We start from the raw sequence: 13,742 nt of genomic DNA on the forward strand, positions 1-13,742 counted from the left end.
ACTTCACAGAGGAGGACCCTGAAGCAGGAAGATTCAGAGAGGGCAGAAGGCATCCCTGCAGTAGCAGCAGCAGCAGCAGAAGCAGCCGCACTTTGGCAGAAATACCCTCCCTGGGGCAGAAATCATATCTCCTGTGTCTGGAAAGCATTGTCTCACTTAGATTCACCAAGCAATCAATGCTGAGCATGGTTTTTTTAAAAGTTGGGAATGACAACAGAAAGGTTGTTGAAGATTGCTTAAATAATTCTAGTTGATCCATCCAAAGGAACACTGATTTCATGGTGAAAATAAATAGTGGTTCCATATTCTGCCTTCCTTCCTTGGCAAGCCTACCTCATTCACCAGAATGGCTGCTGGGGACTTGGCGGGCTTGTGCAATGAGCATCTGTGCAAGGGAAAGAAGGTCTAAAGGCTTTCAAAAATACATATAACTGCATTTACTGGATAGGTGATTTAGTACGGTGGGGTAGTAAGATGGGTCCTGGGAGCTGGGTGGTCTTAGTTCAAATGCTAAGACCTCTGCTTACTGACAAGTTACTTCATCACTCCAAGGCTTACTTTCCCCATCTGTAAAATCGAACAAAATAGCAATACCTAACTCAGAGGATTATTTTAAGGATGAAATTACTTACTACGTGGCGAGTATTAGAATAGTACCTGACGCTGGCAAACTGTTAATTATTATTACTAAGCTAGTATTCTTTCTGTGCACATATGTGCATGTATGTGTTTTTCCTCTTCTGACTGCTTCCCTGCATCAGTCTCAAATTTACAGCCTTTCCTAAACACAGCCTCATCTAGACAAGCCTTGGAAGCTAATCCCTGCTTTTGCTGACTTTATAAGTGAAATCCAAATCCCTTAACTTTCTCCTTGTACCATTCTAAACATTTATGTTCTGAACTATAGGACACTGTGGTTTTGTGGCGAGCACAACCATTTACCCCAGTAAGATGACTAGTGAACTATCAGGAGCATCCTGGATGGAACATGGAGAAGAAAATGCTGGAAAAGACAGTGGCAGCTTGCTGATGCTGACAGACCTGTCCTTGGGTCCTGCCCTCTTGGCTGGGCCCAGGGTCTGACTGCTGAATGAGAGCAAGTGGAAGGTCTGGAGAAGGCTGGGGTGGGTATCATGGCCGACTCTGCTTGGGGTTTAATTTAACCCAGGGTGAAGGTACTGATCTGGAGAAATAACATAGTCCAAAATGTTAAAACCAGCAAGCAAAATTATGTGGACCTCAAATCACAACTTCTCTACCCTGCACAAATTACCTCTATACCATGCATTCAAATAGCCAGGGGTTTTTGGTTTTGTTTTTTCGGGTTTTATTGTGTGTGTGTGGTTTTTGGGGGGCATGGGGGGTCAGTATAAAAGCAAATTCTTGGGAATTTTTAACATGGCCAAGAGAATGCCTGCTGTCAAGCCAGCATCATGGTTGCTGGTTGCTTTAGCCTTTCTTCCTCCTGCTTGCTCTCTGGTGGTGGGCAAGGGAGGAAAGAGGCAGAGACTAAGCTGGTTTCAAGGTTCCTATCCTGGGGCTGTGCCATTGTCAGGAATGAAGAAATGAAGAAAAGGGGCTAGATGGAGGAGACGTGGGGATTATCAGCTTTGGAATGCATCGCTTCTGGGTAGTGTCTATTTCTCTGGAGGTTCTAAGAATAGGGTAGGTGGGCCCCCAAGTGTGGAGGCCCTCCATGCAAGAAAACTTGAAGTGAGCACAGAAGAGGCATGGCTAAGCTCAGATCCTTGAACCGGCGACCTTCTGGTGAGTTTCCGACTGCGAGTGTCACTCCGTGAAAGCATCAGAGGTCAGGCAATTAAAGCAACTTCAAAAGTACCTCTGAATTTTCTCTTTTAAGGTATTTTATCTAAGCCAAATCAATGTAACTCTCTTGTGAGAAATCAACTTTCCTGGAAAATAAAATTGGGTTCTAACCAACAAGTACATTTGGCAAGAGCTGATTAAGAAATCCATCATTTAGAGAAGTTGTGAAAACAGCAAGTCATTTAGGAAAGTAAACACGGCAGAGCTAGTGCCATTTTAGGGCTCTGACTTCTGTTCCCATCATTTGTGGAGCCTTGCGCTGCTGCCTGGTTGAAGTTCTTGCTATAAACCTGCAGACCCCTCTCTAAAATGGAAGGTGACCTGCACTGAACCAGGGAAGTATCCTTTCCCAGTTCAGTGGGTAGAAGACCCTGAATATCCAACACCTGGACCTAGAGAAAAAGCTACTTGCCAGGCACCGAAGCCACTTGACAGGGATCCCCAAAGGAAGCAGCCAAAGAATGAACGCCGGGGCCTCAGCACAAGTTGAGATTTCCTCAATGATCATTTGGTTGGAATGAATTTTCAGGTGTATTTCTTTTTGTCAGTGGCTATGTTCCTGAAAAGTATTACAGAATTTGAATCCTCTTTTAAACTCATCCAAGCTCTTAGTTATTTGACACAACCCTGTATGCCTGGGCTTCTCAAACTTTGACGGCAATCTTATTAAACTGCAGCTTCTGATGCAGCAGTCAGCAGCTCCAGGGTGCTGCTGCTGCCGCTGCAGATCACATTTCAGTGGCAAGGCTGTGGACAATCCTTGCAAAACTAAATCCAAAATCCTCTACATGTGACTAATCACTCCTTAATTTTAGTTCATTGGGATTTTTCTTGAATATTTTTATAAAGTGGATCAAATACTTGCTGCATTTAAAATGTGTCTTAAATGCTGTGTGTTATACATGGAAGATGGGAGAATAAAAAATTATCAAGCTATAGAAAGATATGGAGGAAACTTAAATGCATATTGCTAAGTGAAAGAAGCCAGTCAGAAAAGGATATGTACTGTATGATTCATACTATATGACGTCCTGGAAAAGGCAAAACTATACAGACAGTTAAAAGAAAAAAAAGAATCAGTGGTTGCCAGGGCCTGGGCTGGTGGGGGGGGGGGGGGGGCGGGCACAGATAATGCCCTAACATCACAAGAACTTTGAGGAGGATGACAGAGGGCTGGCATGAGGTTGGTCAGGCTGCAAATGCCAGCTCGCCCACCGACGTGCCTAGAACCAGTTTCTTTCTTAGGTTCCTTTGTGGGGAACTTGTTGGAACAACTAATTCTTCTTGATATTTAAGCCCTGTTTTGGTGTACTTTAGGGTTATTTTCAAAAATTAAACTGTTAGAAGATCTTTATGCACCACAGAATGTGAAAGTAGTCATTTTTATGAAGTGCCCCCCAAAAAACTAGTAATTATTGTAAATGAGTAAAAACTCTCTCTTTTTCCTCTTAGATTGTTTAACAGAGAAACGTCTTTTGGAAATGACAGGTCTTTGGTGTGCAGTGTGTCCCTGACTGGCTCCGGGTCATCTGGGGATGGAGGGTCTCTTCTCCTTCCCCTGGCAACATCGCCCCTCTCCCTGGTCCTGTGGAACAAAAATATCCCACAGAAGCAGCAGCCTCTGGTGGTAGAATACTTTTACAATCACAGAGTTCTGTGTTTTATTGGTTTAGAGAAGGGGCAGGCCAGTGGGGCATAGAGGTAGGTTTTGGGGGGTTTGGGGTTTTTTTTCCCAATACCTAAATAGCAATTGAAGTATTACTGTAATCGCTTTACTGAGTTCATGGAAAAACTCAAGTCATCAAATGTTAGTTTTACAGATGAGGTAATTGAGGTCCAGTGAGATTATTTGACTTGCCCCGGAAGCCTAAATCTTGCTAGAGGAAGAGCTAGGACTAGAAGGCATGGCTTCTAGCCTTAACACACAAGGAACATCCTCCCTAGACGTTGTGATGCAGCCAAATGCTCCCTGCCTCAGGGGAAACTTCAGCCTGGGCTTGAATTTCTTCGGGTGTGTCCCAGTGTCTTACGCCAAGCGATCAGCTTAAAACAGAGAAAATGTTTTCTTGGAATTAAACGAGCATTTTCAGTTAGCTACTTTTACAGTTGCTAAACTATCACATCGTTTCAGTGATCTCTACCTATGGAACAATTACTAGGAGAGGCAGTAATAACAGCATCTCATATTTATTGGTCACTTTAATTGAATTATATCATGTAATCTACCCTAGAGTCCTGTGAGGTAGGTTTAATTATCATCTCTGTGTTATAAATGAAGCAAATGAAACTCAGAGATATTGAATAACTTGTCCAAGGTCATACAGCTAGGAAGAAACAGGACAGGGGTTTAAACCCAGGTCATCTACCTCCAGAGCTTGTGCCCTACCGCTCTTGTCAGGACCACCCCAATTTTATAAAGGAGTTATTTTAACAGCAGCTCATACTTCCAACATCAATCCATGGAGGCTGATGTGTTTCTGGAGCTCAGCCCCAGCCAAGACAGCTTCCCCAGCTCGTGATCGTGGTAGCCAACCACCTTCACTCACTAAGTAGTGTCCTTACCACTGCCACCTTCCCTGGACACGGACTGAGTAGAAGGTCAGCAGTTAGGAATTTTCAAAGTGGAAATCTACTCCTTGGATTTTCTCCCTTGAGACTCCAAAACCAAAGAAAACAATATAAACACCACAATGAGGGAAATGATTCATAGACAAAGTGGAGCCAAATCCCAGGAGCCTAAACCCAGAACCTGAGCAGCATTCTCGTCTCTCAAAAATTTGTTTTTGGGGAAGTCCACTTATTCCAGATTGAAGTGTGTACTTGGCAGTCCTCACCAGAGAGCAGTACAGACCTCATCTGGAAGAGAAGTCAAAGGGAACATTTCCCCCAAAGTGGCAGAGGTCCCCAGCACTGGCTCTGGCAGGAGCAAATTTCCCACCTATCCCTTCTAGGGAGATGGGGAAGGTAGAGAACAGAGATGGTATCAAAAAGGACATGGCTCTCCCCAAGGTCAGAGCCACCTCAGAACATCCTCTAGTGTTCATTGCAAAAGCTACAGGCTTGGGTTAGAATATTCCAGAAAGCTTTCTACAGCCTTGTGATCTTTGGTTTCCTGAGTGCCAACCATACACTAGGAACCTCCCATTGGTACACTGCAGTTTGGATTCTATGTCCCATCTGGCATTGATGGCTCTCTTTGGAATCCTCTGCGGATTTCCTTGGATCTCTCTGCCTCTTCAGGATTCCTTTTCTGCCAGTCTCTCAACCTGTCCAGCTTGGTGCTCCCCAGGGTTCTGGGCTGCCTTCCTCTGCTCCTCTACTTCTTGTGCCCCCTCTCTTCTAACCCATGCTCCCCAAGGGAGCTCATCCAGTCCACAGTTTCAGCCACCACCTGCATGCTAGTGACTCACAAATCTGCATCTCCAATCCTCACGTATCTCCTGTACTCTTAAATGCAGCTCCGTCCTGGATATCTCTGCCTGGATATGCAGGTGGCTTATCATGCACAATGTGGGCATGACTGGAGCCATGGCACACTCCCCTTACATACCCAAATGTGCGTTTTCACCAGTGCGCCCCCTTCATCCAGGCCCTAAGCTTTGCTTTATCTCTGACTCCTCTCTCTTCCTTACCCTCCCTGGCCAAGTGGTTTCCAAGACTAGTCAATGCTACCATTAAACCTCTCCTAAACCTGTCTCCCCCTTTCTACTCCCCCCACTAGTCCCCCATTTGAGGACCTCAATAGCAATATGCCCCTCCTCCAGCCCCAAATTCCACACCTCTCCTTGCTTCTCATCTCCTTCACTCTAATTATCTCTTCTCTCTCCCCAGCTTTGATGTTTTCCTTTCTACCTCCTTTCCATCAGCTTTTCAACATGAAGAAGACTTGATTTTGTCTTCCCCTGGTTCCAACTCTACCCTTCCCTTCTCGAACAAGTTCCTTGAATGAATTGTCTACATGCACTGCTTCATCTCCCGCTGCCCCTCAAGCCCCCATAATCTGGCTTCAGCGTCCCCAATGCCCTGACACGGTTCTCCACAGCCAAGTCCCAGGAGTAGCCACTTTGCAGACCTGTCTTGCGGGTAGGACTACTTGCTATGAACAGCTCCTGCCTTCCAGGACTCCCATCCCTCCACAACTGCTCCACACTCCCCATTTCCTCCTGCGACCTTCATCACTCCTTGGCCTCTGTTGTGGGCTACACTCTGCTCTCCTTCTCTCCGTCATCTTTCGTCACCCACCTCTCATGCCTTTACTGGGGTCTCAGCCAGTCCCATAGCTTCAGCTTTCTACAAGCTGGAGGACTCCTAGGTCTGAATCACCATCCCAGATCTTGGCTTGAGCTCCAGATCTGTATATCCTGTTGCCCACAGAACACGCCACCTGCATGAATACTCAAACTTGGCCTATCCCAAACCACACTCCCGCCCCTGGCACACTTGCGCCTCCCTCCATACCCCTCATTCTAAAATTGGCACCACCATCCACCAAGATGCCCATGCCAAAGACACCTTAGCCATCCTTGACTCCACTTTCTCCCCCACTCCCTATGTACAGCCTCTCAGACCTGCTCATTTTACCAATTCCTAGACACCCCTCAAAACTGCCTTCCTCTCTCCACCCTGCCCCCCTTCCAGCCATTTACCCCCATAGTTCAAGCTCTCACATCGTCCCCCTCCTGGCTGCTTGATCCCTGCCTCCTCCCCATCACCTGCAGAACTGTGGGCCAGGCACCTGAGGTCCTTCGGCATCTGTGCCCTCCTTCGTTCGGGCCCTTCTCCTCCCTCACTCCTCTGGCCCACGTTTCAGCCAACCAAATATCTTAAGTTGCCTGAACACACGCCTCCCTCCTTCTCATCCTCCAGGCCCTCCTTCAGGTCAGGTGCCTCCTTCTGGTTCCCAGCTCACCAGCCTGCCCTTCTCCACAGTGTGTTGTTGGTTGGCCATGGATAGCCCCAGCTGTGAGATTGTTCACAAAGGACCTGAACCCCATTCATGTTTGTCTCCCCAGGGCTAGTAAGCAGTCTCAGGTAAAGGATGGGTGATTAATGAGTGCATAGAGGCCCACCCATATCTCCACTATTTGAGACTATTTGCTGACTTGTTCTGAGCTCCTCCGGGGCAGATGTCTTGTCTTTTTCTGCACAGCATCGATCTGGTATGCAGTGCTGCCGCTAGTCTACTGAGAGAGCCTAAGTGAATACCAAGGTGACCCGCCCCACTCTTCCCCACAGTTTCCAAGAGTAGCTTAGAGTCTAACGAAATCTGACCCACATTTTTTTACTTCCTTGTGTCATAAGATTTATTCCTTATTTATCTTTCAAGACTGGGGTGGGAGGGAGCTCCTGCGGAGGGGAGCCCCTGGAATGTAGAGGCCCTCTGATGGGTGATACAGTGTTCTGGGGACCAGAATTGCCTCCCCCTTTTCCCCCTGAGCCTGCAGTCTTAAGTAGCCTCAAGATCTGTGAGGAATCTTTGGGCTCAGGGCATGCAAGACCCACGGAGGGAGTGAAGTCTGAGGAAAGGCTCAGAGACAGCTGCGTCTCACTCCTCCTCGTCTACTCCGCTGGGAAGGAGGAGGTGGACTCCCTTAAGGTCCTTTGTGTCTGGGAGACCGGTTAATGAGGGGAGAGAGGGAGAAAATGAGGAGAGCTAAGTGGCGAATGCGTGAGCTAAGAAGAAAGTGAGTGGGGAGCCAAGTGGGAGAGTGCGTGGCTGCGGAGCTGAGCCTGGAGGCCAGAGGGGGCCGGTCGCCAAGGCGCCGGGGACAGCCCAGCCTCCCTCCGCGCCGCCCGGCCAGGGCTTCCCCGCCCCCTCGCAGCGGCTCCCTCCCGCTCGCCGCTTATTTAACCTGGCCCGGGAGGCGGAGGCGCTCTCACTTCCCCGCAGCCCAAGCTCGCCCGTCGGTCGGTCGGTCGGTCGGTGTGCGTCCTTCGACTCCATGGCGCTCCTCGTGCGGCTGCTGTCCCTTTTCTTGGCGATGGCTCTGGGCCCGGCCACGACCCTGGCGAGACCCTACAAGTCGCCCTACCAGCTGGTGCTGCAGCACAGCCAGCTCCGGGGCCGGCAGCACGGGTAAGCTGAGCCGCCCTGCGGCGGGTGGCGGAGGGACTGGACGTAGGTCCCCGGAACGCACGCTCCTAAGAGCCTCGAAGCGGGCCGGGGCGCCAGGGGACAAAGCCAGAACGAAAAGCTTGCGGCGTGAGGCTCAGAGAGACCGGTCCTTGGAGGGAGGGAAGTGGGAGAGCCAGAGGCTGGTGCGCTACAGAGTAGGTGGGTAGGGGAGCTGACCGATGACCCGCGGCTGGACTAAGCACGAAATGGACTCGGGCTTCCCGCCTCCCTTTCCAGCCGACAGGAGGAAGGGGGAGTTGGCAGCTGCCTGCCCAGAATCACCTGAGCAGGTGGCCAGAGCAGAGGGGAAGCCCACCCAACAGTGCACACATTCCAACCCAGGCGGTCCTTGAACCGCAACTCTAGACATGAGGCTGGTGCCAGGCTAGGAGGCAGTATGCAAAGCACCCCAGGCACAGCAAGAGCAGCCTGGCACCTCCTCTCTTGCCAGGGGACCAGCAGGGGAACTCACTGCCCTCACACACATTGTGCAGATGGAGAAACTGAGTCCAGAGAGGATATGCCACTCTCCCGTGGTCCACTTCAGTGTGGACTGGAGTAAGTTTGGGATATTATGTGTGTAGATACTCCTTCAAGGCGCTGAAGAAGTTTTGGCTTTAGGAAGCACACCCAGGCAGAGAATCGGACCTGATAAAGACCCTGGCACAGGAAGTAGAAATAAGCAGTATTTCTACATCCCAAACCAGGCCGTGCCTTCTTCACACCCGTCCAGGTTTAGCTGCAGCTTTAGCCTACCTGGCTGTACCAGCTTCTTTCCACAACTGGGGAAAATGACATGTGGAGTTTATAATTCCTCAGAAGAGCCCACATGCCACTGGGGTCTGGCATTCACACCCAGGCAGTACCCAGCCCTCCAAGTGACTGGGCAGATCTGTGCTGGGATCAAAACTCGCTGAAGCAGGTGATTAGAGCTGACTTTATAGGCCCTTACCAAGCCTCGGAGTGCTCTGGCGGTGGGTACAGATTGCTCCGTGGTAGGAAGTAGTCACCCTTCTTTCCTCTGCCTGTGGCTTTAGTCTTACTTAGTCTTTCAGGGCTGAGGGAGGAGGAGACCTTCTGGAGCAAGTCTGGTCACTCTGCAGAGTGAAATCAAGCCAGGCCATGCTGCAGCCACAACACCCTCCTGGAAAGAGGAGGGGAGGTGAGGGAGGGGGTGCAGGAGGACACGGGGGCTATCTTGAGGTGCTTAGGAGAGTGGGGACATCACCTTTGACGTTGGCTCTGTATACTAGAGGGTGAGGGGGCAGGGCAGAAAAATGAAGAGATGAAGATGAGGCATACAAGTCAAAAAGGGAGCAACGAACGTTTTTATTACCTCTGCTCAGCAGTGGTCCCGCTGCCTTTCTTGCCAAGGAAGCATGTCATGTTTGGTGCCACAGTCTGCCTGGGAAGTTTCTCTTCTTTCTGTATCTTAGCCTCTAAGTCAGGAGGAGACCATGGCAGACCCTGCAGCATTGTCAGCTAGAATGGCATGTGTGCACCTCACAGTGAAGGGCCCCAAAATGTGCCGAGGTTGTTCACCGAGAACCAGCTCTGTAGCAGACCTCCTCCTGCTTCCCTTCAGAGCCCTGAAAAGCCACTGGCCAGCCAGAAAATGTTTTATTTTATTTTAAGTTTTTTGGTTTTTAGTTTGTTTTTTTTTTAGATCAGATGCTTTAACGTTCTGAGTTTCAGATCTTAGATCAACTTCCCCACCATATCCCTGCAGGCTAATCCTCTTGATTGGCTTCTCGCAGTACAGTTGGAAAAGCCTCTAGAAATCTGTTGTGGCCGAATGCTCTAAGAAATCATACATGCACCCTCTCCCCCAGTGAAGTCGGTGCTCAGGCAGATGAACAATGACAAGCCATGGTTGTAGGTATGGTTACATTTATTCTGATCTAATTGTCCCTGAAAATACCACAGAGCTGCTTGGCCTTGCATGCATGGGTGTGGCACTCTGTGCAAAACGGATAACCTTGTTCAAGTTCCAGCATATCATTCAAAGTGAGAATTAGTAAAAAGGGAAGAAAAATCTCTCCTATTTTAAGGAAATGTAGCATGCTCCAAAATATGAAGGAAGAAATCATTTTACCATACTCATGGGCAGCTCTTTAACACCCCATCACCACTTTTGTTTTCATCTTCACAACAATACCATGAGATGGATTGTTCATGTTGCCACTTTACAGGTAAAGAAACTACAGCTCAGTGAGATAGACTTAGTCCAGAAAGCTCTTGGGAGAGTAGTGGCTCTGATGTGGTCTCCTGACTTTTAGCTTTATCTGTGTTGCTGTTCGGGAGGGAAAAAATGTACAAATATAATCACACTTCTGAATAACAACAACCAAAAATTGGACTGAATTTCCTAAAGCATTTGGTTTTCAAATCCAAGTTGAACAGCATCACTGTTTAAGTTTGAGGCAGAAGGCCCAGAAAAACTTCCATGTCTTGCTCATTTCAATTAAACATCAGCATAAATTTCCTGTGTACTCATCCCATCCCCTACGCTTCCCTGTGAGAGGAGGCAGGTCACAGCTGCCCCAGCCTCTGCTCCTGTTAAAGGGCAGCAGCCGTGGAAACTCAATCAGTAGACGAACGAATGTTGGAGCCACATACACAAGAGATTCACTGAAGATTCGCCAGATGCCTACGGAGAGTTGTAGGGAATTCATCGACAGTAATTGTTTCCTGCTTGGTCAGACAGAAGAGCTTCCAAGGTTGTACAGCAATAAACAGAACCTTGGAGCTGGGACTCCTCAGGGGTTGTTTGGGAACCATTGTAACTGTGAATCTGGTAGTAAGCAGGCAAGTAAGGTATCTAAAAATCTGTTGGCGTCAGTGGGCGTTTAGTCGGACCCAGCTAGGACGGAGACATGGGCTCTTCTCCCAGCTGGGTCTGTGCTTTCTTTCCTCTCTGGCCTTAACTTCTCTCACCCTCATGTTCTTGCATCAATTTACTAATATTTACTGTGCCTCCTTGGCCCACTCACCTTTGCTTATTAAATGACATAGTGGACAAGATGTGACAGACATATGGTAGAGGAAGTAGTGGGTCAGAATGACTCCCACTCTATAACCTGACTGTGTATATTTGAAAATTGACCAAGTTCCTACCGCTGATATAATGGGGGTGGGAGGTGTAGCTCTCCCTGCAATATCAGTGTGTTCTTGAAAAATGCCGGGCATACCCAATCAGCTTTAGAGTTTGCTGGCTGTAGGACATATAGTGCAGTGTCCAAGACCATGAGGACACGGTTTCCTAGGAAAGAGGGGACATTCAAATCATGTAAATGGAGGATTTCCTAAGGTCACATGGGCGTGCCCAAGACAAGACAAGACACACTGCTTTGACCTGGAACTGTTCTCTAAACTCATTGTACGGATAAACCCTGAAGGAGAAAACTTGCTTGCCCAGGTCAATCTGCAAGGACTGGTAGAGGTGTTTCCTTTTTCTCCTCCTCCTTCTGCTTCTGCTTTTTGTTCTTTTTTACATCTTTTTGTTCGCTCCTGACAATCAAGGAAAGCTCTGTCATAGCATTAGCTAGATATAAGCATAAGGTATAGATATCTCAGGATCTAAATTCCAGCAATAATACATTAAATAGCAAAATGTCTAAATTTTCAACAAAAGCTTACAAAACACACAAAGAAACAGAATATTAAAGCATTAGAAACCATCAGTGAGGAAGACCAGATCTGGGACATACAGACCTGGTACAAAGACTTTTAAAAGCTGGTCCTAGGACTCCTACACTCATCACTATCATGACTAAGCAGATGACCCTCCGTGACACACTCAAGGGCCACAACAGCTGGCTGACCCAGATTGCTACTACTCTGCAGTTGCCAGACATGATGCTGTAGGCTTCGTGGGACAAGACCATTGTTGTGTGGAAGCTGACCATTATAGTATCCCCCAGTGTGCTCTGCGGGTTGTCTCCTCAAATGGCCAATTTGCCCTCACAGACTCCTGAGATAGAACCCTGCACCTCTGGGATCTCACAATGGGCACTTCCACATGCCTACTTGTAGGCCGTACCAAGGATACACTGAGTGTGGCCTTCTCTGACAACTGGGAGATTTTCTCTAGTTCCCAAGATAAGACCATCAAGCTCTGGAATACTTTAGGAGTCTGCAAATACACTGTCCAGGATGAGAGCCACTCAGAGTGGGTTTCTTACTTCACTGCTCACCCAACAGCTGCAACCCTATCATCGTTCCCTGAAGTTGGGACAAGCTGGTCAAGGTATGGAGCCTGACTAACTGCAAGATGAGGAGCAACCACATTGCCACACTGGCTGCCTGAGCACTGTGACTGTCTCTCCAGATGGATCGCTCTGCCCTTCTGGAGGCAAGGATGACCAGGCCATGCTGTGGGACCTAAATGAAGGCAAGCACCTCTATACCGTAGATGGCAGGGTCATCATCAGTGTTCTGGGCTTCAGCACCAGCCACTGCTGGCTCTGTGCTACTATGGGCTTTAGCATCAAGATCTGGGACATGGAGGGCAAGATCATTGTAGATGAACATTAGAAAGTTATCAGTACCAGTTGCAAGGCACAAACACTCCAGTGCACCTCTCTGGCCTGGTTTGCTGATAGTCAACCTGTTTTCTGGCTACACAGACAGCCTGGTGCAAGTGTGCAGGTGATCCTGACACCTGGTGAAAACTGGTGACAGAACTTTATAAATAAAGACTGGCTAACTGTAGGGAAAAACAGATCCTAAGTATGCTCAAAGAGTTAATGGAAAACTTGGACAGAGAACTAAAGAAAACCAGGAAATGAATAGATGGACACAAAGAGAATATCAGTAGAGAGATGAAAATTATGAAAAGGAGCAAAACAGAGCTGAAGACCACAGTGACAGAAATTAAAAATTCCCTTGAGGGATTCAGCAGCAGATTGGAACTGGCAGAGGAAGGAATTAGTGGACTTGAATATAGGATAATTGAAATCATGCAGTGTGAAGAGCAGAAGGAAGAAAGAATGAAGAAAAATAAACAGAGCCTGAGCAACCTGTGGGACACCATCAAGCTTACCAATGTATGCATTGTGGGACAGAAGGAGAAGAGAGAAAGAGGTAGAAAGAATAGTCAAAAAATAATGGTTGAAAACTTCCCAAATTTAATGAATGGTATGATGCTCAATGAACTACAAATAGGTTAAACTCAAATAGATCCAAGCATGGCATATTATAACCAAATTGTCATATGCCAAAGATAGAGAATTCTGAAAGCCACAAGAGAGAAGCAACATGTCATGTACAAGGGAGCTTCAATAAGATTAAGTGCCGTTTTCTCATCGGAAACCATCAAGGTAAGAAGACAGTGGGAGGTTATTTTTAAAGTGCCAAAAGCAAAAAACTGCCAACCAAGAAATCTATATCTGGCAAAACTGTCATTCCAAATGAGGTAGAGTTAAGACATTCCCAGATTAACAAAAGTTGAGAGTTTGTCACCTCTAGAGCAGTCCTACAAGAGATGCTAAAGGGAGTTCTGCAGGTTGAAAGAAAAGGACCATAAACAATAGATCAAAGCTGTTTGAAGAAATACAGATCTCTGGTAAGGGGTAAATATAAATGCCAGTAGTATTGTATTTGGCATTTTTAACTCCCTCTTTGCACTTCCTACAGGAGCTAAAAGGCAAAGGCATGAAATGTAATGATAAATCAGTGGTTTTGGACTCAGAATATATGAACATTAATTTTTGATAAGAGCTACATAAAAGTGGAGCCAGAAGGGTATAGGAACATAGTTTGTGTATACTTTTTTTTTCCTTAATTTATTTCTCTCCCC

At 47.4% G+C, this 13,742-nt stretch overlaps 1 protein-coding gene and 1 pseudogene across 1 annotated transcript in view; both read left to right on the forward strand.

Annotated features, from left to right (window-relative positions):
- Positions 1 to 7,374: 7,374 nt before the first annotated feature.
- Positions 7,375 to 13,742, forward strand: part of TGFBI (transforming growth factor beta induced) — a 46,075-nt gene continuing 39,707 nt past the window's right edge. Inside the window, exon 1 of the mRNA XM_058279100.2 lies at positions 7,375 to 7,903. Coding sequence (XP_058135083.1) covers positions 7,770 to 7,903 — 134 coding nt within the window. The 5' untranslated portion in view covers positions 7,375 to 7,769. The remainder of the gene's footprint in view (positions 7,904 to 13,742) is intronic.
- LOC101412700 (small ribosomal subunit protein RACK1-like) lies at positions 11,711 to 12,724 on the forward strand (annotated as a pseudogene).

This window comes from Dasypus novemcinctus, chromosome 2 (genome assembly GCF_030445035.2).
Source record: "Dasypus novemcinctus isolate mDasNov1 chromosome 2, mDasNov1.1.hap2, whole genome shotgun sequence".
Lineage (NCBI taxonomy): Eukaryota > Metazoa > Chordata > Mammalia > Cingulata > Dasypodidae > Dasypus > Dasypus novemcinctus.